The 27,345-nt window shown below is 43.1% G+C and overlaps 1 protein-coding gene across 3 annotated transcripts in view; it reads left to right on the forward strand.

The window, feature by feature from the left end:
- Positions 1-27,345, forward strand: part of RGL1 (ral guanine nucleotide dissociation stimulator like 1) — a 288,449-nt gene that overhangs the window by 257,925 nt on the left and 3,179 nt on the right. For all 3 annotated transcript variants that reach the window (XM_017524379.2, XM_017524381.2, XM_017524380.2), the window contains 8 exons: positions 849-938; positions 3,158-3,244; positions 5,438-5,470; positions 7,715-7,836; positions 9,932-10,021; positions 15,554-15,740; positions 19,871-20,125; positions 24,466-24,580. In XM_017524379.2, the coding sequence (XP_017379868.1) occupies positions 849-938; positions 3,158-3,244; positions 5,438-5,470; positions 7,715-7,836; positions 9,932-10,021; positions 15,554-15,740; positions 19,871-20,125; positions 24,466-24,580 (979 nt within the window). The remainder of the gene's footprint in view (positions 1-848; positions 939-3,157; positions 3,245-5,437; positions 5,471-7,714; positions 7,837-9,931; positions 10,022-15,553; positions 15,741-19,870; positions 20,126-24,465; positions 24,581-27,345) is intronic.

A 27,345-nucleotide genomic window follows, 5' to 3' on the forward strand; every position in this document is an offset into this window, starting at 1 on the left:
ATGTAGCACAATACTGGACTTCCTCAGAAAACTTCCGGTGCAAAAGTTTCATTTAGCTAAGAAATGCCACAGAAATAGTCCCTTTCTTTCACAGAATGCTGGCACATCCATTTCAGGCCAAGATCGAGAAATCACAAAATGTACAGAGGAAGTCGATCTTTGTTTTCAGGATATCTGATTACTTTGAGTTTAATTTGGGATCTGTAAAAATGTCTTCATTTATGAGAATTGCCTGGTTTGTACTGAGGATTGATTTTATAACCAGATCAAGTGATCTTTCTACAAAGTAAGGAGAAGACCAGCTGTGGTGGCTCACACCTATAATCCTAGCACTTTCGGAGACTGAGGCAGGCAAATCACCTGAGATCAAAAGTTCAAGACCAGCCTAGCCAACATGGCAAAGCCCCATCTCTCCAAAAAAAAATAAATTAATTAAATAAAATACAAAAATTAGGCATGGTGGCACATTCCTGTAATCCTAGCTACTCAGGAGGCTGAGGCATGAGAATGACTTGAACCCAGGAGACAGAGGTTGCAGTGAGCTGAGATCATGCCACTGCACTCTAGCCTGGGTGCCAGAGCGAGACTCCATCTCAAAAAAAGAAAGAAAGAAAAGAAACAAAAACAAGATAATCCAAGACCACCAGCCTCATTATAAATAGACAACTTGCAACAAGCCAGTCAAGTATATGCATAATATGCATCATGAGAGCCTGCTGGAGGCCTCTTCATTTTGCATTCTGAGCAAGAGTTGTGCAGGGTTGTATGCGAGAAACTAGGTGCCTCTGTACTGCTCTCCACTGCGGCATCCTATATCAGTTTCCTCTGTGTGGACTTCTGTTTCTTAGGAAGGAACCTCAAAATTTGCAAACCTGGACAGCAGTGTGAAAGAAAACCAGAAGCGTACCCAGAGGCGGCTGCAGCTCCAGAAGGACATGGTATGTCTGGCCCTTGTCTTCCCTGAGAGCTCACAGAGGAGAAGGGCCATGTGTGGCCGGGCTCCCACATGGCACTGGCACCTTCAGTCTACAGGGCACCCAGGCTTTCAGAAACGGGCTCCCATTCTCTACCTCATTTGCTCTCAGCAGCCCTGGGAGGTCTGTAGGAGAGAGATGGTTACCCCCATTCGACCAGTAGGAAGTAAGCACTGTGTTGCTAATCCTGTTTTCTGGAAACGTTGTTTTCTGAAGGTGAGGGGGAGCCTACAGCAGGTAGACTTCCCTCCTTCTTGCAGTCTCTTCTACCCACTCCTGCGCTTAGAAGCTGTTCCACCTTGGCCTGAAGGGCTCCTGAGCTTCCTACTGTAGTCAGCTTCTGATGCAAGGTGACCAAGGAGAAAGAGGGTGTCTTTTTCACAGGGCACTGGGCCTTGTACTCAGAGATCTTTTCATTTGTTCTGAACCCGCTAGTCATTACCCAGCTCTCCTTACTAATCCCAAGGCTAACCAAATCTTTATGTTTTTCAGTATTTAAAGGAGCGTCATGCCTCCATCCTTAAGACTGAAAGATAGTTATTTATTTTAAACTCCTGACTTTTAGCATAAAGTGTGGAAGGCCAGAGGAGGGAGATTAGAGACTGACAAGCTAAATATTCTGCTTTAAGAGGATTTTCTCCTTCTTTGGAAAGCTGAGTATAAGAAATGTTTTTGAATGATAGGACTCTTCTGCAACATGAAGCCTATGAAACATTCACAGTGTTACAAACTTTTTTGGTTGTTCAAAGACAAGCTAAAAATAGATGATACAAAAAAGTAGATTATTTTAGTTCAGGATGAGACCTTGTACACAGAATGGGAAGGACAGGCTGCAGCTGACAGTGAGTTCCTGAAGGACCAAACCCTCTTTGGTGTGAACCTCGCCAAGCAGGTCTGGCTGAGGAAGCGGCCCGCCTCCTGTCAGGCAGCCTGGCTTTGCCCTGGTTGAGGCTTTGCATTCCTGTAATTGGCTTGATGAGATTTCGTATAAGGGATCCATGGGGACCCCTTTTTACTTTTCCTTCAGGATGATTGGTGCCTTGGTGGCTCCGTGAAGAGAGATGATTTTGAAGGAGATTTAGTGAAATGAGTATAGTGTATCCCTGCAGTTGTAGGTACAAGTACCTCCACCTTCCTTTCCAACTTTTTCTTCTGTAATAATTTTAGATTTACAGAAAAACTGCAAAGCTGGGAGTACAGTTTCCCTCATTGTTAAACATCTTCTAAAACCATAGCACATTTGTCAATACTAAGGAACTGACACAGACATAATACTATTAACTAAAATCTAGACTTTGTTTGGATTTTACCAGTTTTCCGCTAGTATCTTCTGTCCCAGTTCCCAACCTGGCATACCACACTGTGTTGCGTTGTCTGTCATCCCAGTCTCTTCTGGTCTACGACAGTGCTTCTTTGTTTTTTTTTTAGGACCTCAGTGGTCTTAAGGAGTCCATCCAGGTACCCTGTAGAATGTTCGCAGTCTATAGTTGTCTGCTGTTTTCTAGTGATTAGACTGAGCTTGTGGATTTTTAGAAAGAATATCACAGAGTGCTGTGCCCTTCTCGTCACATCATATCAAGGAGTGAATGAATGTTTTCAGTGTGACATCTGGTGCCATGTTGATGGTGACATGAATCATGTTGACCTTTATCACTTAGCTAAGGTAGAGTTTGCCAGGTTCTCTCTTAGAAGTTACTATTTTTCTCTTTCCCTCCTCTGTTCTTTGGGAGTGAGTCGCTAAGTCTAGCCCAAGGGGTCATTTTAAGAGTGAGCGCCGCCATACTCTTGTGGTACATATTTCTCCATGTACTACAGCCAGTGGTGAGGCCATCACCATCCAGTGCCATTCCAAACTACCAGGAGTGTCCACATGCTCTCAAAGAGAACACACATCCTTCTCATTTGAGCCAAAGCAAAACATAAACCCCGCGGTCAACATTTTTGAACAGATGTGCATGATCTCCTGGCTTTGAGGCTTGGTTTTCATGACTTTGAAAGTTAGACACCAGATCATGGAGTTTCTATCCTATTTGTGTAGAAATTTTAAAAATGCTATTCATGGAGGTTAGCACCACTGGTCCCCAATTAGGCCTTGAATACATCCATTTGCTCCAGCATGAAGGTTCCTAAAACTCTTCAACTTCAATAACAGTAAAGACAGTTTTGCTTTGGTTGCTCTTCAGGGTGTGATGCAGGGAACTGTGCCCTACCTGGGCACCTTCCTGACCGACCTGACCATGCTTGACACTGCCCTGCAGGACTACATCGAGGTAAGTTCCATGTGGATGGTGTGATTGGGCCTGCGGCCTTCTCACTGGATATCCCGAAGAGTAATTTAAACTTCTGTTGATATCTTTTGAAGGTCCAAAAGTACATGGCACTGTGCTAGCTGTTAGGAGGAATACAAAGAATAACACCAAAGGCTAACACCAGAAGTGACTCAAAATCCAGTAGAAGGCATAGTGTATCAAAATGAGCAGTGATCAATAGTAGTCATAGAAATTCAAACAAATGCATTGCGAGAACACAGGAGATCACAATTAATTCTCCTTTTTTTTTTTTTTGAGATGGAGTTCTACTCTTGTTGCCCAAACTGGAGTGCAATGGCATGATCTCAGCTCACTGCAACCTCTGCCTCCCAAATTCAAGTGATTTTCCTGCCTCGGCATACTGAGTAGCTGGGATTACAGGCGTGCCACTGTGCCCAGCTAATTTTTTGTATTTTTAGTAGAAATAGGTTTCACCATATTAGCCAGGCTAGTCTCGAACTCCTCACCACAGGTGGTCTGCCTGCCTTGGCCTCCCAAAATGTTGAGATTACAGGCGTAAGCCACCATGCCCTGCCTACAATTAATTCTTATGAGGGATTGTGATGAAAAGGGCTTATGAAAGAATGAGTTTGGGTTTGAACAAGACTTTAAGGCCAGGTGTGGTGGGTCACACCTGTAATCCCAGCACTTTGGAAGGCCGAGGCAGGCAAATTACCTGAGGTCAGGAGTTCGAGACCAGCTTGGCCAATGTGGTGAAACCCTGTTCCTATGGAAAATACAAAAGTTAGCTGGGTGTGGTGCACATACCTGTAGTCCCAGCTACTCAGGAGGCTGAGCTAGGAGAATTGCTCAAACCTGGGAGGCAGAGGTTGCAGTGAGCCTAGATTGTGCCACCGTACTCCAACCTGGGTAACAGAGCAAGACTCCATCTCAAAAAATAAACAAAAATCCCTGAAAATTAGCCTGGCATGATGATGGGCACCTGTAATTCCAACTAGTCTGGAGACGGAGGCAGGAGAATCGCTTGACCCTGGGAGGTGGAGGTTGCAGTGAGCCAAGGTCGCGCTACTGCACTCCGGCCTAGGTACCAAACTAAGATGCTGTCTCAAAAAAAAAAAAAAAAAAAAAAAAAAAAAAAAAAAAAAAAAAAAAAAAAAAAAAAAAAAAAAAAACCATAAGACTTTAATGTTGAGTAGGACTACTTGATGGGGTAGGGAGTTAGTCAAATCTGATTTTTTCAAATATGCTTTTCTTTTTGTATTGCTACCTGCTGTGAAGTATTTCTCTCTCTCTCTCCCCCCTCCCTCTTTCTCTCCCCCATCTCTCCACCCCCACTTCCCTCATCTCCCTCTTTTCTGAAAGGGAAAATGCGTGAAAATTCAGATAAACGACTTGTTAGTAGCAGCAATAAGATATTAAGTGAAGAAGAAATTTCAAATTTGCAATGAGATTGAAGGATTACTTGTACATTTGGGTATATCCTACCCCTGGTTTGCATATGCAACTAGCCTGCCTTTCCTGTCTCTTAATTGGAAAGAGTAGGAGTTGTTTTGCTTAGCTCTACTTGCCTCTGGGCTTGCCACAGCGTTGTGGACATGTTTATTCATTTTGCATTTCCCGACCTCTGTGTCTCCTCACATCCTCTTCCTCAGCTTATCTCAGGAAACACCCATCAGTGTCGGGGAATTCTGGGGAGTAACCAGAGATTTAGATGTTAAATTCAGCCTACTGAGAATAGGAGCTGAGGGGATGAAGAATTGAAACCTAACTTTTCATGATGCTACAGAGAAATGACTTCCCTTTTGATAAAACATATGAGTCAATGACCATCTGTTTTAGTTACTTTTGGTAAAGGAAAAAAGTGTAATGGAATATTTACCCAAGCTTTTATCTTTACTGGTTCTGTAAATGTCTTTGAATCCTGATTTGTAGTTATTTATCATTACTATTTTAGTTGGTTTCAGATGTTTCAAGAGAAGGCTTTCTGCCTATCCTGCCTTATAATAATAAATTAAAAATTTGTAAAAGCAAAACAGGATTCTCTTCTTCCACAGTAGCCATAATTATAGCATCATTGATAATTGTGACTTTATCACTCCTTTGATCTGTTTTAATGTGACCTAACAACACAAGGTTGTGTTTTAAAGTAGCTTGGTTGGTCACTCTTTTTTTTTTTTTTTTAATTTCTTTTAGGGTGGACTGATAAACTTTGAGAAAAGGAGAAGGGTAAGTAGAGTTGTTGGCTGTGGCTTTCTGTTTTCCTTTGAACATAAAAAAAAAGTGAAAGAAATTGGGACTTAAGCTTTTTTGTAGAGGCAGAAAAAAATGAGTTAGCACCTACTGAACATTTATCATATACCGGTTTGCTTGGCATGCTCCCATGCATTATCCCCCATGAGCCCCGTGAGGTAGTTTTATCATCCTCAGTTCAAAGGTGTGGAAGCTAGGACTCGAGATTAAGTTACTGGACCAGAACCTCTTGGTGGCGAAGCCAGGGTTCTCATCCTGTCCTGACGGGCCAAGGCCCACACTTTTTCCCCGCCCACTCCTTATCTCCTTTGCAGTTACCTTCAGCAGTAGCAGGCTTGCCCCTATAATTAATAACAATGTATTGTATACTTGAAGATTTCTAAGAGAGCAGACTTTACCTATTCTAACCACAGATAACTATGTGAAGTAGTGTGTATGTTAGTAGCTTGATTTAGCCATTCCGCAGTGTCTACATGTTTCAGAACATCATGTTGCAACCACAAATACCAACAGTTTTTAAATTTGCCAGTTAAAATAAAAACCAGGTTTACCCTATTAAGGATAAGGGGTTTCCGATGAGTAAATATCATAGAAGAGTTCATAGAGATGGCAAACTCTTGTGGATGTGTTTAAGAGAGGAAAGGAAATGGTCTTCATTTTAGGTGTAGGTATTTACTCTTTTACTTTCCTGTCAGTATAGGAAGGTGTGCTCAACATCAATTTGAGTCTTTCTGTGGATAGCACTGTTCTGAACTGTGCTGTTCAAGATAAAACAGTTTTGAAATTTTTCGGTGATTTTTGTATTCAAATGGTATATTTAAATAGATATTTAAAAGACTCAAAGGAAAATGAGTGAGCAAAATAGTAACTTCAGTCTCTAGTACTCTCATTGTTCCTTAGTACTTCCACATTCCACAAATACTGTCTACCTAACATGAGGGGTTTAGGAATTGCAGCAGAGAAAGACCAGAGCTCCCTGCCCTCATAAAGTTCACAATCCAGGAGAGAGATAGACAAATAAATAGGCAGTTAAAATACAAGCTGACCAGGGTTTGTGAGCAGAAGTAGTGGGGCTTAGACAAGTATATAGGTGGGTATCTATCTCCAACTTGTAGGGCCAGAGAATCTTCCAGGAGAAAATGACATTGAAGAGAAAACCAAAAAGGCATAGAGGGGCTGAACCAAGCTGAGCTCATCAGTAACAAGATACTAACCTGGACAAATGTAAACTTTCTGTCCCTTGTAGACTACACTTTTCTCTTTAGTATGAGGGTAAATATTCCTTGAGGATATTAAGACCAAGGGCTGAGGTCACTGGATGGAAAGCTGAGTCTTGGAGAATCTGCCAGGTCCTGAGTTACTTCTGTCATGTCCTATAATGTTAGAAAATTCAGTTATTGCCCCCTCAGTGCCCCTCTTTGTCCTTTAATGTCAGAATAACCCTGGTTAGTACCTCTTTCCCTTTTAGACTAGGATATTAAGCTTTTGGGAAGTTTGACTGTAAAACTTAAACCTAAAGCTTATACCCATTGCTGACTTTAAAAATTTTTTGTTGAAACATCTAAAGTATAAATAATTTTTGACATAATTACGCACTTGCCTCTCTGTGAGTTTTAAAAGACTTAGTTAGATGATTTACTGGCATAGTAAAAACCTGAGGATTCAGGAAATCTAAACATTCAAGTTTATGAGACCCAGGACTATTTAGATATTCAGCCCTCCCAAAACGTATTTGTTAGGGGGTAAAGGTTGAAGAAGATGGAGATGGGAAACTTGGGAGCTTCCCGACTTAAAGTATCTGTTTTCTTTATTTTTTAAGAAATAGGAATAGAAATTTTTCATATATTTTATGAAGTGCTTAAAAATCACTTTTCTATCCCAAGTATGAACTGAAAAAGAGAAAAAGGAAGCCACTGTGACTTTACACAGTGACTAGTTCAGGCTGCTTTGGTAGCTTGCTTTGTTCATACAAATTGCTTTCTCAAGGAGAAAAGAGGATTAAAAATTAAAGCATACAAGGACTTTGGAGATTCCAAGTTAGAATTTTTAAGAGTTAGTCAGCTCCTTTATTTTTAAGGAAGCAGTATTTCAGAATCCTCCTAGATGGTTTTCTTAATCTTTTATCCTAATGTGGTGTGTTTTCATGTTGAAAAGATCTATATTTGGTTGGCCTTATTGTTCTGTCTTTTTTTAAAATTTTTGGTATTCTGTCTGCTTTAGGAATTTGAAGTGATTGCCCAAATAAAGCTCTTACAGTCTGCCTGCAACAGCTATTGTATGACCCCAGACCAAAAGTTCATCCAGTGGTTCCAGAGGCAGCAGCTCCTGACAGAGGAGGAGAGGTGGGCTGACCTGTCGTTTGTCCGGGTAGAACTGGAGCATTGGCAAGAGAAATGCCGCATTGAATACCTTGCTGGGTCATTTAATTAATAACTGTTTAGTGAGCAGCTGCTAGGTTCCAGGTCCTTGGTTTTCAAAGGTGCATGGGGTGGCAGGAAAAGCTGAGTGGTAGCACCAAGCTGTGCTTTCAGACTCCTGCTTAGCCACGTATTTATCTCTGTAACCTTGAACGAGTCATTTGTTCTTCCCTGTCTTTGGGAGGCTCATCTGTAGAATGTTTGTTTGTGAGGCATAACTGAAATCTTATGTGGGAAAGCTTTGTTAGAGTGCTTGTCCTCAGTGTGACCACCACCACCACTGTTACCGTGCTTGTCCTTCCTGTTAGTTGATGTTACCTTTCCAGGGAGCTTTCCACCTAGAAAGGGTGACAGACTCATGAGCAATTGAAATATGATGGGTAACTAAATTGCTACAGAACCTATGGGAAGAATCTGGGAAAATAAGGAAGCTATAAAGGCATTAATATTTAGGCTGAACTCTAAAGGGGAAACCAGATTTTGCCATAAGAACTGGAAAAGAACATTCCAGACCCAGAGAGAACACAAGCAGAACAAGCAGAAGCTCGGTGGCCTGACATGCTTGGCATTTGGAGGAACAGTGGTAACTCAGGTGTGGTTGGGACACAAGGAACAGATTCAAAATAGTGAGATGGACATAAAACGGCACGTTCGCTCGAGTGCCCCGCCTGCCGGCCACGCGCCAGTCCCTGTCCTGTAGTCTGCTGGTTGGCAGGTTGGTCTGCAAGTCATATGTGGCCCACTGCCTGTTTTTACATCTTTTAATGATTGGGGGGAGGAAAACAACAACAACAAAAGAATATTTTGTGACATGAAACAGTTATTTGAAATTCAAATTTCAGTGTCTACATAAATAAGATTTTATTGAAACACAGCCCGTTCATTTACATCTCATCTATGGTTGCTTTCATGCTATAAAGACAGAGTTGAGTAGTCGCAACAGGCACCATATGGCTCGCAAAGCCTAAAATACTTACTATGTGGTCCTTTACAGAAGAAGTTTGCCCAGCCCTACCCTAGCCCAGGGGATTCCTTTGGAAGTTTATCATAAGGGAGAGTGAAATTGACAGCAAAGAAATATTTACCAAATATATATATATATATTGAGGTTTAGAGAAGTATGAGAATGAATTAATGACAGCATTTGGATTCAAACTCAGCTCTGCCTGACTCTACAGCCTAGACTCTGGAGATGACTGTGTTGTGTCAGGCACCCTTCCTCACCTACCCAGTAACCAAATACATCTACCATCTAGAGCTACAAGCTTTCGTAAAAGGCACTTTGAATCACATATAAATTTCTCTTGTGCTTGTGTCAGTTATATCTGCGTGGCAGATAGAGGTCTGAATCCAGAGCATGTTTAATTTAGGACGTTTTGGCAATTTAAAAAGATTTATAGACCACCCTTGCCAACATGGTGAAACCCCATCTCTACAGATAGATAGATAGATAGATAGATAGATAGATAGATAGATAGATAGAGATAGTAGATAGATCTTTATCAGTAATGTAATTGCCTATATCTAATCAGTGAAGATTAGATAGATTACAAAGTCTCTTCATTTTCTTTAGATAAAACTTAGTCATATGTGCATGTGCACAAACACACACATACAAAAGAGCAGGAAGGAGGCAGAAGAGAAGAAATAGGAGGGGAGGTGGTAGAGGAAGGGAGATTCTTTCCTCTGGCTAGCAATGGGATGAGAATGGTCAGGTCACAGAAGGGAGTTCGTTTTTGATGTTGCCAAAGTGCATATGTCCTTGCGTTTGAAGCGTGCAGAACGAAGTGGCCTCTACCCATGTGCCAGTGGAGGTGAGCGAGGAGGCACATGAGATAAGTGTGTCAAATCGGCCTGTGAAGTCAGCAGGCCCTGATGTTTATGATAGAACAACGTTTGTATATATCTTTACTTTGAATGATTAGAGCCTTCTCTAAAACAAAACCAGCACATCCTGTGAATTGAAATGTGTTTTTCAATTCTCTGACTTTGACCTCATGGACCCCCCTCTCTCTTTCAGCTATGCCCTGTCATGTGAGATTGAAGCAGCTGCCGACGCCAGCACCACCTCGCCAAAGCCTCGGAAGAGCATGGTGAAGAGACTCAGCCTGTGAGTGTCACCTGGGGGTTCTGGGGGCCCCAAAATGGTCCCATCAGAGTCGGGAGAGGAGATGTATTCAACAGGGTGACCTTGAGCCCGAGTGAAAGTGGAGAGTCCTCCGCTCATGGGTGAAAGTGTTTCTCTTTCTGTCGTGTGGGTGAACCCTTGATCCTCTCCCCTCCCCTCTCTCTTGTGAATCACCGTCTTCTCCTACCTGGATCACTCCAGCAACCTCTTCGTTGTCTTCTGGCTGCCCCTTACCCAACCCTTCATTCTCCACTAAACAGCTAGGTGGTCTTTTAAAATGTACACCAGATTATATTGCTTCCTTGTATAAAACCCCTATAGCTTTTATTTTTAAATGAAACCTGAACTCCATATCCTAGTTTACTAGGCCTCACGTGACCTACCTGCATCCTTCCCTCTCTTACAACAGTGCCCCCTGTTCACCAGTGTCCAGGACATTTGCACTGGCTGTGCCTGGCCTGGAATGCTCTTTCTTCATGGCTGGCACCTTCAAATATTTGCAAAAACGTTACGTGCCAAGAGAGAATCTCCCCCCCACTTTTTTTTTGAGATGGAGTGAGATGGAGGGAGTCTCACTCTGTCGTTGCCCAGGCTAGAGTGCAGTGGCGTGATCTCAGCTCACTGCAACCTCCGCCTTTCAGGTTCAAGTGATTCTTCTGCCTCAGCCTCCTGAGTACCTGGGACTACAGTCACATGTCACCATACCCAGCTAATGTTTATTTTTAGCAGAGATGGGTTTTCACCATGTTAGCCAAGATGGCCTTGATCTCCTTACCTCATGATCCGCCCGCCTCAGCCTCCCAAAGTGCTGGGATTACAGACTTGAGCCACAGCGCCTGGCAGAGAGAACCCTTTCCAGTGTTGCTATCCACACCTCATTCTCTTTCATGTTAGCTGCTTCCTCCAGTAGAATGTAAGCAATCCTGAGAACAGGAACCTTTTCTGTTATGTCACAGTTGTGTTGCCTGAGGCCAGGAGTTCGAGACCATCCTAGACAATGTAGTGAGATCATGTACCAAAAAAAAAAAAAAAAAATCACTTAAAGTGTTAGCTGGGCGTGGTGGTGCATGCACGTAGTCCCAGCTACTCAGGAGACTGAGGTAGGAGGATCACCTGAGCCCAGGAGTTCAATGTCAATATGATTGTGCCACTGCACTCCAGTCTGGATGACAGAGAGAGACCCTGTCTCTAAAAACAAAACAAAACAAATATACATATAAGCAGTGCCTAGCTTTCAATAAGCGCCCAAAAAACCACCATTATTTTCAATAAAATGAATTAGTATCTTTTTGAGTATTTCGGGGATCAGGATTCTGACTGCTTTTATGGGCATTTGATATTTCCCAGTACTGTCTCCCCACCTACCTCAGTGAGTCACTTGAGACACAGAGGCAGGGCTGGCACATGCCCTCGAGTGTTGTCATGTCCCCAGTGTGACACATAAAGACCTCTGTTGGATGTGGATAGCAAGGTCTCCCACCATCAGAGGCCATGCAGGCTGCTACCTGCTATCGGGTGATGTGAGGCATTGTGGATGGGCTGGAACATGTGCTTCAGCAGAAAGCATCTGGAAGATAATCCTGTTTTGCTCATCCTCTCTTTGTTCAGATGACTACCCTGGCCTGAATTCTAGATTTATGAGCTTTTGGATTCAGCTCTTGAGGAGAATTTTTCATAGTATCTTGCTGTCTTTTCATCTTTGCAAATGAGGGGAAATGAACTCTTGAGATAATCTGAGGGGCCCTACCAAGCCTTGTCAGCTGGTAAGGCTGGCATGTACACAGGGAACCAGCTCCCTGATAGATGAGTCCGGACAGGTAGCCAGTGCCAGGTGTCCACTCTGGTAACTGAGGCAGCAGAAGGATTTGGGAGCATCTGGACCCACTATGGCAGTCAGAAGTTCTTGAGGAAAAAAACAAAAGCTCTCAATGCAGGCAGGTTTAACCTGAGTGCTGCTCCCTGTCCTCCTGCCTTCTCTCCATCATCATTTCTACGAGACTTCTCTGTGCTCCTCTCCAAGCCCAATCTATGTGTATTGTGCTAGGTGCTCTAATACCCCTGGGTCCTCCCTCTTCACTGACACAGACAAGTGTTCAGTCCTATGAAAACATTTACTGTGAAATCCAGGAAAGGCAGGACTGCGAGGGTGCTGTGCCCTTCGCAAAGTGTGGTGGGCACTCAATACATCTCTTACTAGTCAGATCTTGCTGGGATGACTGTTGGTATCTGCAGTTGAGTTTGGGCATCTATTATGAAAGCAGGCCATATGCCCCCATCTTATTTCTTGTATACAAGGGTGTTTGCATACCATTATTTTTCAGAAGATTTCATGATCTTCTTCTTAGCATGTTTACAAATCTGGGAATGTGTTTTTGCTGTTCCCACATTTAATGGCTCATCCAAAGAGGTTGGAGAAAACTTTGGGGACTTAGGCCTAGTTTGAAAGTCAGAGATGCCGACTACTGAGCCAGAATGAACCTTCACAAAGCAGGACCTTATTGAATCGTAGAAATGGAAGAACCTTTACTCTTGGAACAGTCTAGTTCAAAGCTAGAGACTCTGAGATAATGGATGGAGGACCACTAGTTGACATCCTTCAAAGATCTGTCTTGTAATTCATGGAGTAATAAGACAAAGGCATTATTTTTGCTTCTGTGAAGATAAACATAGGATTATCTTCCAGATGCTTTCTGCTGAAGCACACGTTCCAGCCCATCCACAATGCCTCATATCGCCCTATAGCAGGTAGCACCCTGCGTGGCCTCTGATGGTGGAAGACCTTGCTATCCACATCTAACAGGGGTCTTTACGTGTCACACTGGGGACATGACAACACTCGAGGGCATGTGCCAGCCCTGCCTCTGTGTCTCAATGTGACTCACTGAGGTAGGTGGGGAGACAGTGCTGGGAAATATCAAATGCCCATAAAAGCAGTCGGAATCAGAGTTCAGCTCATAGCTCTAGAGTCCCTGTGGTGCGTAGAGGGTCATAAAAGGGAGACATGAAAAATGGGATTGCAGATGGTGGGGTGGAGATGAGGCAGAGCAAAAATGCCCTTGAGCTCTTGGAATTCAAGCCTATAATTCTTAACATATTTAATAAAGAATCAAGTCACCTTCACCTTTTCTGCTTGTTATTTTACAGTCAACACTTGCCTGGGTTCAGCCCACTTGCGTGTTGCCTTGCATGCCATTCCTTCTTACGTGTCACTCCCGCCCTCCTTTTACCGCTACTTGCAGTGTCATCTGTTAATGGTCAATCAATCCTCTCAGTCTTAGTCTGAGAAAGTCTATATTTTGCCCTCCTTCTTGGAATTATATTAGATGGGTATAGAATTCAAGACTGGCTGTTACTTTCACTCAGCACTTTGAAGATACTATTGTCTTTTGACTTCCGTGATTGCTTTTGAGATGTCTGATAACCTGCTAATTATTATTCTTCTGTTTTATGTTCCCACCCTGGTAGCTTTTTTTTTTTTTTTTCCGTCTTTCTTCTTTTTTGAGAAAGAGTTTCGCTCTGTCAGTTAGGCTGGTGCAGTGTTGCGATCTCAGCTCACTGCATCCTCTTCCTCCTTGGTTCAAATAGTTCTCATGCCTCAGCCTCCTGAGTAGCTGGGATTACTGGCATACACAACCACACCAGCTAATTTTTTATATTTTAGCAGAGACAGGATTTTACCATGTTGCCTAGACTGGTCTCGAACTCCCGAGCTCTGGCAATCAGCCTGCCTTGGCCTTTCAAAGTCCTGGGAGCACTTTGGGAGCCACTGCACCTGGCCCCCTGTTGATTTAAAAAATTTCTTTTGTCTTTGATATACTAGTTTAAGTGAGAGTTTAGTCTTACTCATCCTATTTAGGATGTGGCTCTTGGGTGTGAAGACTGCTGTGGTTCACCAGTTCTGGAATCTTCTCAGCCACTCTCTCTTCTGATAAAGGCCCTTTCCACCCTCTCTGTGTCTTCTGGAGCTCCTCCTACACAGATATGGGGCTTCCTTATTGCCTCCATATCTTTCCACTGTTCTTCCTATATCTTTATCTTTGATGATCATTTTTGAGGATTTTCTTCAGATCCATCATCTAGTTCATGATTTTTTTCTTCAACAGTTACGTAATCCTTCCACTGAGTTTTTAAGTCACCACCTTTTTCACTTAGAAGTGAAATGTTTTTCAAATTATCTTCTTCCTTTGTTAGAATGTCTTGCTCTGAGCTCCAGTTTTCCATGTCTTCTTCTAAGTCTTTAATGTTTTCTAACATACTTATTTTGTATCTTGGCTTATGGTAGACATGCAGCTAGTTGTTGGATGAATAAGCACATTATTTGTTTTGTTCTGACAGTTCTCAAATGTGAAGTTCTCAGGAGTCTAAGCCTGCTTTTCATTATGCCTGTTGGCTTTCTCTTTCAGTGGAATATTTCCTTGTGTGTATTTTGTAATTTTGTACCACAAGTTTATCTTTATCAGGGAATTCTCTGAATCCTGGGCTGAAGGCATATCCCTCCAGCAAGATTTTTTTTTTTTTTTAAGAAAAATCTAGTTTACCAGTGGAGTTCCCAGTGGAGAGTTGAGTTTTGAATTCCTAGATCACATATATAGCAAATTGGAGTGAGGCACGGTCGCAGCTCACATGTGACTTCATAGGACACATTTCTCTTCTTTCCTTGCTCAGGTGAAGAGAGGCTCCCTGTGATCTTCCTATGCTAGTAGAAAGGTGTTTTTCCAGCCCATCTTTTTCCTCAGGGTACAGCCCTTTGAGGGTCCTGGCTCTATATAGTTTTGGTTCAAACTCCCCACCTTTCATACACAGAAACCCTCATCTTTGGGCCCTGTGTGTGCATTAAAACCCGCATCACTATTTTGCCAAGATTGGCGCCTCCCACTCCCTCACCCGAGCAGCTGCAGAAGTAGCTCGCATGCTTCTGGTTTTCAGTTCCCTTTTCACTTAAGGCATATAGGGATTTCCCTTCCTATCTTGCAAGCTCAACTAAAAAGAGTTTTTAATATGTCTTACCCAGCTGTTTTATAGAGGAAGGGCTTAGGATATTATAGTTCACAGATAGTTGGAAATAGAAGTCTTCCTCCTTGGTTTCTTACCCAAAGCAGTGCCACCCATTCTTAGCCTGTGAAGATAATTTTATGGTAGGAAGTGATGGGGGTATGGTGATGGCGTTTTGATCCTGCCAACGTGGTCCATAGACTGTTAAAAGGTAGAGCATCACTGGCCTAGGAAGACTTCAGATTAATGCTGAATAATCTAGGTAGAGCACCACTGACCTGGGAAGACTTCAGATTAATACTAAATAATCTATGTGTTCTTTGAAGTTGGAAGTAATCTTTTGGGACAAGATGTTTACTACTATTGGTTAGAAACTTTATAGTGAATGTCTTCCTAAAATAATCATGACAGAACACACAAGACTAAAAAAACATCAAGGGCTTAATCAACACAAAGTATTTGCTTAATCATGGATTCCAGATTTGTAACAGCCCAAATGCTTGGCATTCTGTTTTTTTCCAGACTGTTTCTGGGGTCTGACCTTATCACCAGTCCCACTTCCACCAAGGAGCAGTCCAAGTCCACTGCCAGCGGGAGCTCTGGCGAAAGCATGGACTCCGTCAGCGTGTCGTCCTGCGAGTCGAACCACTCAGAGGCGGAGGAGGGCTCCATGACTCCCATGGACACCCCTGATGAGCCTCAAAAAAAGGTATATACTCAACCCTTCTCGTAATTCCTAGTGCAGGCACCTGACATGCTGTTTGCCACACCACAGCAAGGAATGTCTCTTTTTAAGTGGATCATTCTATGGTATTTTGAAAGTCATGTTTTTAACAGGCATCAAAAGAAGAGTTCAGTTTGAGGACATAATCCTAATAGAAACAGGTGTAAAAGCGCTAAGCAGTACGGTATATTCATTTGACCTTTGAAATACTGTTCTATACCCACGTCTTACGGCACTGAAGTTAGTTAGAGGAAGTAGGACCACTTAGAGCAAAAAGTCAGAGATGGAGGTGTGTCAGCTTCTTGGTGCCATATTTTGTCTTAGCTAAGCATTTATCACAACAATGTTACATAGCAAGCCTCTCCAAAACTCAGTGACTTAAAATAACCACCTTATCTCTCTTATGCATTTGCTGGTTGGGTCATCTGAGTTGGGCTTGGCACTAGACCACAGATGTGGTCCAGGTCTGCTCCACGTGCCTCTCATTATTTTTGGAGTAACGGGCTACCCAGGGCATGCCCTTAGCATGCTAAGATGGACAAGCAAGAGGGCAAGCCCAACTCACAAGCATACATCAAGCCTTTACTTGAGTCAAAACTACCAACATTCCATTGGCTCAAGCAATCATGTGGCCACATTCTACATAAGTACATGAGGCAGAGAAATAGGCTCCAGTTTTAGTGGAGGAACTCCGAAATCACAGTGCAAAGGACACAGATGCAGGGAAAGATGAGGGCTTGGTAGCAAGGATACATTCTACCATGTTGGAAAAAAGAAAACTGATGAGACGTGATAAAAGAATGTCCACAGAGTTTCTATTTTCCATGACTGCATAAAAATTTTTAAAAACCAAAATAATCTTAAAATCTTAAGACCAGTCCTCCTTTTTTTTTTTTTTAAAGATGGATTCTCACTCTCTCTGTTGCCCAGGCTGGAATGCAGTGGTGCAATCTTGGCTCACTGCAACCTCTGCCTCCCGGGTTCAGGGGATTCTCCTGCCTCAGCCTCCCAAGTAGCTGGGATTACCGGGGTATGCCACCATGCCCGGATAATTTTTGTATTTTTAGTAAAGATGGGGTTTCACCATTTTGGCCAGGGCTTTCCCAAACCCCTGACCCCAGGTGATCCACCTGCCTTGGCCTTCCAAAGTGCTGGGATTACAGGCGTGAGCCAACACATCCCATCACGATCCATGTTGATCTTCTGTACACAGCTGCTTCAATCTGTTGGTCAAAGAGTCTGGATCTCTAGAGAGTCAACTGTGACCTAAGCAGAATTTGCAGCATTTGGGGAAGGTTTCTGGCTAACCAAGCTCACTGCATAGTGACTTCTGGCTCCTTAGCTTATGGTGAGGTCAGTAAGGTAGAACGCTGGTAATAGTTTCATCATTTGGTTTATATCTGCTGCTCTGCAAGGGGACATGTGTGTTGCTTACGTGGTGTTAAAGCAACAGTGGTAAGCCGGGAACCCTCAGGTGACTTTGTCATAATGCAGCCCCTCCAGGAAGAGCATCATATTCAGGATTCATCAAACTGAGGTGACTAATTTGCTGCTCTAGTTGGACTTCTCACCTTTCTTTTTTGAAATTCAGGGGATATAATCACCCCTGCTCTAAATGTTGAAAGAATTCTGTGGACACGTACAGACTGGTCATGCTCTCAAAAGGCATTTTTCCTCAAGCAGGGATGTAGTCATTCTTTGACTTGACATTGGATTTGTGAAAATCTGGAGCACAGTGTCATCGTTCACTTTTTCACAGCCTCTGAGGTTTTGTGGGCTCCATTTCTGGTGGTAGACATTGGAGGAAAGTAACAACCGAGGTGTTGCCCACATTTTTGTAGGATTTCTTCCTGTCTCCCCAGGAAGAAGATGGAATCACAGCGTAGTGGAAATGTACATTGCTCCAGATACTTTTTAAAACTATGCAGAAACAGAGGGTGCTGTCTCGTGCACACCCCTTGCTTCATCATTTTTGTCCCATCCCTTATCACACTGGCTTTTTAAATTCTTGCAGAAGTCATGGCTCTTTATTCTTTGGGTATATGTACCTTTCTCAGTCATACATTTCTATAGACCTAAACATGAGTAATTCACTTGGACCCAGGTAGTTCCTGGGCTGCATAATCCCTGCATATTAGCTAGAAAAGGCTCTTGGTTCTCCTGCTTAGCAAATAGCTGGACTGGGCTGACCTCCGCATTTCCTTCCTGCTCTGAGAGCCTGTGACAGCCGCTTTCTCCAAAAGTCCTCCAGGCTGTCCCTTTCCTTTCCCACAGGCTGCACTGTGAGACTGCTCCTAAAAGTGCAGTGTCATTTGATTTGCATTCCTTTCCTCACTCCCTGATCATGATTTCTAAACATTGGTTTTTGCACTTGCTTCTCACTTCTTAAATTCTCAGTAGGACTTTGGGGGCCCGGCAGGCAGTCTGTTCAGAGCTGCTATAACACAGGCATGTGCTAGGCTTTATCTTAACTATAAATGCCACTAGAATAATAGAAAATCTAACAAAGGAAATAGAGTTTAGATAGAGGAACAAGAAGGTAAAAAAGTCGAATGAATAATTGGAAAATGAACCCCTTTGACTAACATACCTGCAAGGAAAGTTACCCTGTTAACTAATCCATCATTACTTTGTCCTCAGATTGAGCCACCAGGTTGATTCACTTGGGAACATAAGGAAGAAAAAAAACCCCAAAACCCAAATAAAAACTAAATCATATTATGATAGAGCCACAGTCAGACCCCTACCCATGAGAACTGTCACATCAGCTTGCTGGCTGTAAACTAACTGTCCAGTAGAATTGAATGTATAGGCCATAGGAGGAAATCTACAGGAACTAGGATAGTAGAATCCATTTTAATCAGAAGCCTGATAACCAGAAAGCTAAACTTCCATGGAAAGGCAGATAAATATGAAAGAAATTAATATGTTATTTATTTTACAAATGACTTCCAGAATATTTTATAGGATTAACACGGTACGATTTAGCTTAACTCATTCCAGGAAATTGTTTATAATTTTCTACAATAAGAATTGATATTTTAAATTGTGCAATTTAATGATTTTTAAAAGTACCTCTTCCAATAACCTCTTTCTTTGGTTACTGGCATTACATGAATGAGAAATGTATAGTTAATCAGAAAAGCACATTAACTGTAGTACTTCACTCCTTGATTGTCCTTGATACACAGCATGCAGATGTGTGTAGTTGGCTCTAGAAGCCAGTGTGGAAAGTGGCGAAGCTGCTTAAAGGCTGTATTTCCCTTGGGCAAGTCTCTTTTATGTTCTGAGTCTTATTCTCCTCATCTTTATAATGCTCTGCGTTTTGTTCACAAGACAGTGGGATTAAAATGGGATAAGCTATATGAAAGCTCATCATAAGCCTCACAGTGCTCAACATACCACAGTCATGGCATATCATGTTAATTTATCTTGTCATCAACCACAGGCCAGCCTTGGCCATGAGCTTGCTCTGTGAACATGGCAGTGGGAATCAGGGAGATTGGGTTCCTGTCCGAGAGGTGCTGTCAACTAGCCGTGTGGACCTGGAGCCCCAGTTTTCTCCCTGGGTCTCAGGTTCTTCAGCAGAACAGGTATGGGGCCAGTTGATGTCCAAGGCCTTTCCAGCACTGATATTCACTGCAGAGCCATATAATCTGGAGTACTTATCTTATAAACTTCTAAAAATACAGAACTTTCTGTCCCACTATGAAATCTGACTGCAGTAGGACTGAATGAACTGCTGACGAGGCTTTTTCCTCCAGCCCCATAAGCTTCTGACTTCTTTAGGAACCCGTATTGCTTCCAATTTGTGGTGTCTACTGCCACCTGCTGGTTAACTTCCATAAAACAGCTAAAACCTAGAGAAATAAGAGAACTGCTTTGCCTCTTGTGGTTATAGAGTGATTAGGTCACATTGAGTCACTGATAGGCATCTACCAGTGATGGGGACTGGGAGGACTTACCCCAGGGATGAGATACATATGTGCTGTGGGCCGTCGTGGAGGAAATAACTGAAGTCTATCAGTCTTTATATCTATCTCTAGTTTGAAAATTGCAAAGCTGTTGGCCAGGGTTCTAATCTGTTTTCTTGTGGGGTATGTTTACTTTTCCAGCTCTCTGAGTCCTCCTCATCCTGCTCTTCTATCCATTCCATGGACACAAATTCCTCAGGGATGTCTTCCTTAATCAACCCCCTCTCCTCGCCTCCGTCCTGCAACAACAACCCCAAAATCCACAAGCGCTCTGTCTCGGTGACGTCCATTACCTCGACTGTGCTGCCTCCCGTTTACAACCAACAGAATGAAGACACCTGCATCATCCGCATCAGCGTGGAAGACAACAATGGCAACATGTACAAGAGCATCATGGTGAGGAGCAAACCCCGACCCAGGCGTGGGTTTCCATTTGGATTGTGTGTCTGTTGGCTGCTCAGACTACCCTCCCTTAGTATGCACATGCAGTGTTAGCATACACGTATCTGCATTCACACAGGAGGGACGTGTGTAAACGCCAGGTCTCCCGGGCATAGATGCCAATGGTGTATTTATATAAAATAGATATATATGTACACACAATGCATATAGGGTATAATTTCACATCTTAAAAAAATGCTATAACTTATTCATTCAGGTCAGTATTTCCCTTTTCAAAGTTATTAATTTGGGTGGCTGTATAAGTGTGTTCAGGGGGGTGCCACTGCTTCACACATTCTTGGAGCCTTCCTGTGGAGCTGTATGTCTGCCTTATAATTGAATTTCCACACATTCTTAGCAGTGTACTCCCCTGATGGCAAACTTTTGTCACTTAGTCACTTGGATCAAACCTAGTTAATAAAGTGGATGATCGAGCTAGAACTACAGTTTAGGTTGATGAAGAACGATGCTTATAAATAAATGAGACTGACCTTTTTGAGCTTCTTGTAAAAACTGTTTCTGAGGACAATTGCAAAAATATTTGTAATAATGGCAGTCTTTTGGGAATATACACAGAGCCTCTCGTGGCGATAACCTTGGATGTGTGAGGTCTGGTATGTTTATCACAGGAATATAAACTCCTTAGTTTATGGGAGATAATCATGTGTTGGAAATCACATTATCCTCTGCAGCAAAATCCCACAGCTAATTCCACATCTCTCCTCATCGTTATCACTCTCCCCTTTGATGGCACAGTGAGTGCTTACAAGCTCAGGTCTGAATATGACGTAGGTGATATGGAGGCTCCACAGAAAAGCTTTGCCAAAGCATTTATTGAATCAACAAAATGTCAACAATTGATTGCATACCAGTCATTGGACCAGGCTTTGGGGATGGGGAGATGAGTGAGACATTTCTGTCTTTAAGGAACTTTTAATCAGAAGGGGAGCTCACAAAGCGTTATTCACAATGTGCTAAATAATAGAGCCAAGACCAGGTCGTAGGTTGCACTTGCTGTCTGAGTGTGAGGAGGGTAGTTAGCAGAAGTCCCTCTGCCCCTGTCTGAGATTCTTCCTTCCCCAGCAGATGGGCTGCCTCTGTGAGAGTCTCGTCTCCTGCCAACCCCTTCCTGTGGCCCTTTCTATTGCACCAGGTGGTGCCACTTACCTTTCATGAAAATCCTGCCAGCCCGTGTCACAGGCTTATTCTGGACAGATGACACACTGCTCTTGTGCCCTCATTCTCATCATTAGGCCTCTCAGGAGAAAGTTTGCTCCGCCGGAAGTCCCTCTGTGGGGACTTCTGTATTATGCTGTGTGCTGTTGACCAGAGGATGGAAATAAATCAGTCTGGTTCAGGCGAGACTAGCAGTTCCCAAACTTTTTGTTCTCAGGACCCGTTTCTACTCTGAAACAGCATTGAATATTCCTAAGAGCTTTAGACTATGAGGATTGTATCTGCTGATATTTATCACATTAGATATTTAAACTGAGAAACTTTTAAAATGTTAATTCATTTGAAATAACAATAAGAAACACATTGCATGTTAATGTAACTTCTATTTTTTTCCAAAAATTATTGAGATGAGTGGCATCGTTTTTCATTTTTAGTCTTCTTCTGTAAGTCTGTTAAAATCTGAGTGAGGCTGGCTTTGTTTTGTTTTAGTTTTGCTTTTTCTGTGAGGACAGGGTGCTGAAGAAGACAGTGACAGCTAGCAGAACTGCAGTCAGAACCCGCAGTACCGGTTTGTGCTGAGTGCCAGTACTTTCATCCGCCATAGCTGCTGCAGTATCCGTGCAAGTGTCAACACACAGAAAAGACAAACAGCCTCTCAGTATTATTACAAACATCATTTTCATCTAATGGATCCCCTCACGGATTTCAGGGACCCCATGGGCTGTAGATTGCACACTGAGAACTGGTGGCCTAGAGGACTTGCTCTGCAGCAGCAACTAATATCCCTGGAATCCAAAGTCCTTCCATGAAAAGTAGGAGAAACAACAGTTAGCCCTCGTCAAATTACCTCCTCGGTGACCACGGAAAAATGTCTTCCACCACTGTACCCCTCACTCTTTTGAAGTGGTCTTTCTCTCCATTGTGTCAGTCACAGAGTCAGTCTCCCCGATATCCCTTACAAAGGGAATACAGTATTTCTGCTCACAGGAGAGTCAACGAAGGTGACACCAAAGCATCTTTCAGTACTGTGCATTCAGTAGAGCAGCCACTGGCCACGGGTGGCAGTGGAGCCCTTGAAATGGGAATGCTCCAAAGTGAGATGAGCTGTGAGAGTAAAAGATATGGCAGATTTTGAACACTTAGTACAAAAAAGTAAAATATCTCATTAACAATTTTTGTATTGATTATATATGCTGATGTAATATTTGGGGTGTTTGAATTAAATATAACTTTTTAAAGACGTTTTAATTGGGGCCACTAGAAATTTAAAATGAAACATGGTTCACATTCGATACCTGTGAGTGCTGGTTCAGTCCGTCAGCATGAGGATGCGTGCTGGGGCCGTGACTGCCCACTGTAATCATCGGTTCAATTCAGTGACGCTGTGATGGCACAAAGTAAGAAACACCCATGGGAGAGCCTTGGTCATCTCGTCCTCGTTTGGACATACCTGGGGAAGTTTAAGGTGAGGAAGATGGAGGTGGCCTGGCTGTCTCATGTGACTTACCCACCTGAGCCTGACAGGCATCCCCTGTCCTCTCCTTTACCTTTCTGCTTCTAGTCCAGTGTGACCCAGCTTTGGGAGTATTTTCTTTATACTATCAAAAAACGTATTTTCTTCATTTAGAATTTTGTGTGCACCTATGTTTCCCCTGTAAATGAATATGCCAGATGTTTTGGTAACAGACAAGCAAACAAGATCTTTGCTGCTTACAAGGATCCCTTTGTAGTGCACGTTGTTTACAGAATCACAAACACCAGCTGCGGCCCCAGATCAGAGCGAGGCGTCCAGGCATTGCCATGCTCGGGCTCACAATGGGAGGTTCTCGGAGCAAATGAGACTTCTGTTTGTGTGGAGGGGAGCGGGGGGGGGGGGGGGGGGGGGGGGTGGTGGTTCTTTCTGCAGTCCTCTTGTCTCCTCGTGAGAATAGCTTTTGTTTTTAAGTAAGAATCTGAATTTTCATTCCCTTCTTTCAAATTTAGAGAAATCCCCCAGGGGTATGGTACTAAGTCAGCTTTCTTTTCCTGTCGCTCTGCTCGGACACCCTGTAAATGGCTGGCAGGCAGGGAGCTGAAGGGGAGGACATCAGAATCGGGGATGAGGGAAACCTTTAACTTGCGCTTTTAAAAGGCTTAGAAGCTGATGTTGATGGAAGCATAGTTTGCATGTAATTACATATACAGATCTTGTTTGATTCTTTGAGAACTAGATATATCTATGTAACTCCTACCGCAAATCTAGATAAAGAACATTTCCATCCCGCCGGCCAGATTCCCTTGTGCTCTTTCCAGTCAATCCCCTCTTAACCTAGAGGTTCATTTTCTAATGCCACAGATTGGGTTTTCCTTTTTTTGGAAAGAATAGACTCCACCGGTATGTAACATTTTGTGTTGGGTTTCTTTTGCTCAAGATGATGTTTGTGAGATTTGTCGGCATTGCTGCATGTGCCAGTCCTTAGCTCCTTTCCATTGCTCAGCAGGATTCTATTATGAATATACTACGATTTATTCTCTTTTCCTGTTGATGGAGATTCAGACTGATTCTAGTTTTTAGCTATTGTGAATAAATCTGCTATGAATGTTTGACACAGACATATATCCACAAGCCCTTTTGTGGACAGACGTTTTTATTCTACTTGGGAAATGCCTGGGAGTGGGACTACTGAGTCACAGTGTCACCTGAACTTTTTGAAATGGTCAATGCGCAGAACTGTGACCGTTTTTATCCCGTGGGTTGTAGTAACCAGTGCCATAGGAGCAGTTCAACATGGGAGGATAATTTTTGGCCAGGACTAATAAGGCTTCACATTTTTCACAATTCCCTCATAGATATTCTTTCACGGGATCTTCAGCTAGTGTGGAGGAGATAGGCAAGGAAAATGTTCTCTCCAGTTGAATAGTGGATGATGCTGTGGCTCAGAGATTAGGTGGCTCGCCATCATCCGTGGCTACTAAGGGTAGAACCAGGACTAGAAACTCTTGGTCCAGTTCCCATTCCATGAATCCGTTCTTCTTGGAAAGGCATCACAACACAAGACAGCAAGAATGAGAGGGTCGGGAGAACTCGCTCAGGAAAGGCGAAGCTAAGTACTTTACACACCTGTTCGTTGTCGTTGCAGTTGACAAGCCAGGATAAAACCCCCGCGGTGATCCAGAGAGCCATGCTGAAGCACAATCTGGACTCAGACCCCGCCGAGGAGTACGAGCTGGTACAGGTCATCTCGGAGGACAAAGGTGGGCATCTTCCGAGACAGGCGTGTTCCTTCTCAGGGCGGGTGGCCAGCACATGTCCACAGTGCTCCCATTTAGAAGGCAGAACGTGGATACATATTGTTTTATTGGGACCCAGTGGTGGCTTTTGATAGTGCAAGGATGAACAACCGTGCCATCACCTCGCTTGCAGAATTGAGTACCTCAGATCACTCCCTGATTCCTCAGCTCTTGTTTTTCCTGCGATTTTGCTGGGCATTTCTTCTGCCCAATCTTTCTGAGCTCTTCAAACACTTTTGTAGGAAGAAGTCTCTCCCTGTGCCAGGAGGCAGAGGGTAGGGGGGTCTGTTGGGCACCTTCGGTGGCCCCATGCCTTCTTTACTCAAGAATGTGTTTCCAAATTGTGTGTGAATCTAAAATTTAGCAGTTCCTATAATTTCTCATCATTTCAATTAATCATTTATGAGAGGTATTATCTTTATTCATGATCAATTTAAAAATAACACAGACCTCTAACTTGAAGGTTATTTACCTCACATTTATTGAGGCAAAGAACTGGTAATCTATGTACAGCTTCAATATGCTTGGGAACATGGTATTTAAAGAAATCTCTTTTATGAAAGACTTTTTAGGCAAATAATCACCCTTGTATGTAATCATCTGCTAATATGAATTTGGGGATGGTGTTTGCTGAGAGAAGGAAGCAGGCTGGTAGATAACTCCTCTGTACCTTGTCACTTCACACACAGTGACTGTCAGGACAGGTCTCTTCTCCAAGTGAAGAAGGAGTAGCAAATACTCTTGACCGAAGCCAACCCTTTCCGCCGCCAGACCCCAAAATGACCATTCCAGTCACCTTAAGTACTCTGCTCACCAACAAGCAGTGGCTCCTATCAGTGAGAAGCATTCCACAAGCTAGGCCGTGGGACCCACATGGCACCCAGGGCTCTAACTGGTTTAGAGGAGAGGGACTAAAATTAGAATACTACCTTCTCCTAGAGATTAAAAGCTACAGCCTCTGGGGAAATTATTTTCAGCTTCCTCTTGGAAGTTTTCTTATTCATTCAGCTGAACCTTAGGCTGCGGGGTAGCACTTTCTCAGTTATAACCTTTTAATGTAGCTATCGTTACAATTCTGAGCCTAAAACGTGGTCTCAAGTTGTACCATTTTGCTTACAACACAGGACTAAGGTGAAGCCAGGGGGTCTAAAGGTCCAGGAGTCTTTGAGGGGTAGCCTGGACCCAGCGCTGCCCACCTGCTGTGTGGTCCTAAATGCAAGCTGCCGGACCCACTGGGCTTTGGTCATTAATTAGGGACAGTACCCTGTTGGTTCCTCATGCATCACAGGGCGATTCTGAAGATAACAGGAAATCACGTACCTGAATGTGGGGGGAGCTGAGTGATGTATAACTGTGAGGACTATTATTACTGACCCGTGAGTATGCGGGCAGCAGCGTGGGAAATGTTAAGGGCATTGTTGTCCACTGAGGCTTTGTGCACAGAATGTACCAGAGTCACTTGGAGCCTGCTCATTTCAGTCTTGCTGTTGGATCTCAGTGTTTGAAGTTTACTTAAGACTCACTTTGTCCAGTTTCACAACCCTGTGCCTCTCTGGTTGCCCCCACACACCACTACCACAAAGTTAGACTTGCACATTTTATCTCTTTTTATTCTTTGTTTTTTCAAATACTCATTACACTTGAGTGCTAAATACTGTACACCTTCTTGTGGTGATTCTTCAAGGATCTAGAAATAGAAATACCATTAGACCCAGTAATCCCATTACTGGGTATATACCCGTAGAATTATAAATCATTCTGCTATAAAGACACATGCACATGTATGTTTATTGCAGTATTATTCACAATAGCAAAGACTTGGAACCAACCCAAATGCTCATCAATGATAGACTAGATAAAGAAAATATGACACATACACACCATGGAATACTATGCAGCCATAAAAAGGTTGAGTTCACATCCTTTGCAGGGACATGGATGAAGCTGGAAACCATCATTCTCAGCAAACTACACAGGAACAGAAAACCAAAACACTGCATGTTCTCACTCATGAGTGGGAGTTGAACAGTGAGAACACATGGACACAGGGAGGGGAACACAACACACTGGGGCCTGTTGGGGAACGGGGGTCCAGGGGAGGGAGAGCATTAGGACAGATATCTGCTGTAGGTGACAGGGTGATGAGTGCAGCCAACCACCATGGCACATGTGTAGCTACGTAACGAACCTGCATGTTCTGCACATGTATCCCAGAACTTCAAGTATAATTTAAAAAATAAATAAATAAAAAATAAAAGTGAAGCTGGGTGCAGCGGCTCACACCTGTAATCCCAGCAATTTGAGAGGCCAAAGCAGGTGAATTCACCTGATGTCAGGAGTTTGAGACCAGCCTGGCCCAATATGGTGAAATCCCATCTCTAAAAATGCAAAATAATAATTAGCTCAGCGTGGTTGTGGGCACCTGTGATCCCAGCTACTCAGGAGAGTAGGAGAGGCAAGAGAATCACTTGAACCTGGGAGGCAGAGGTTGCAGTGAGCTGAGATTGCACCACTGCACTCCAGACTGGGCAACAAGAGTGAAACTCCATCTCCAAAAAAAGAAAAAAAAAGAAAAGAAAGAAAACATAGGTGAGTCAAAATAACTTTGATGATTTCATATAACACTTGGAACAATCCTTGTTCAAAAACTGCAGATGTCTAGTTGGGAATCATTGAAGTTGAAAGGAGTTTAAATGTTAAAAGATACACAGGAAGGGAAACATTATACC

The sequence above is a fragment of the Cebus imitator genome, unplaced genomic scaffold (assembly GCF_001604975.1).
Source record: "Cebus imitator isolate Cc_AM_T3 unplaced genomic scaffold, Cebus_imitator-1.0 Scaffold33, whole genome shotgun sequence".
NCBI classification, from domain to species: Eukaryota; Metazoa; Chordata; class Mammalia; order Primates; family Cebidae; genus Cebus; species Cebus imitator.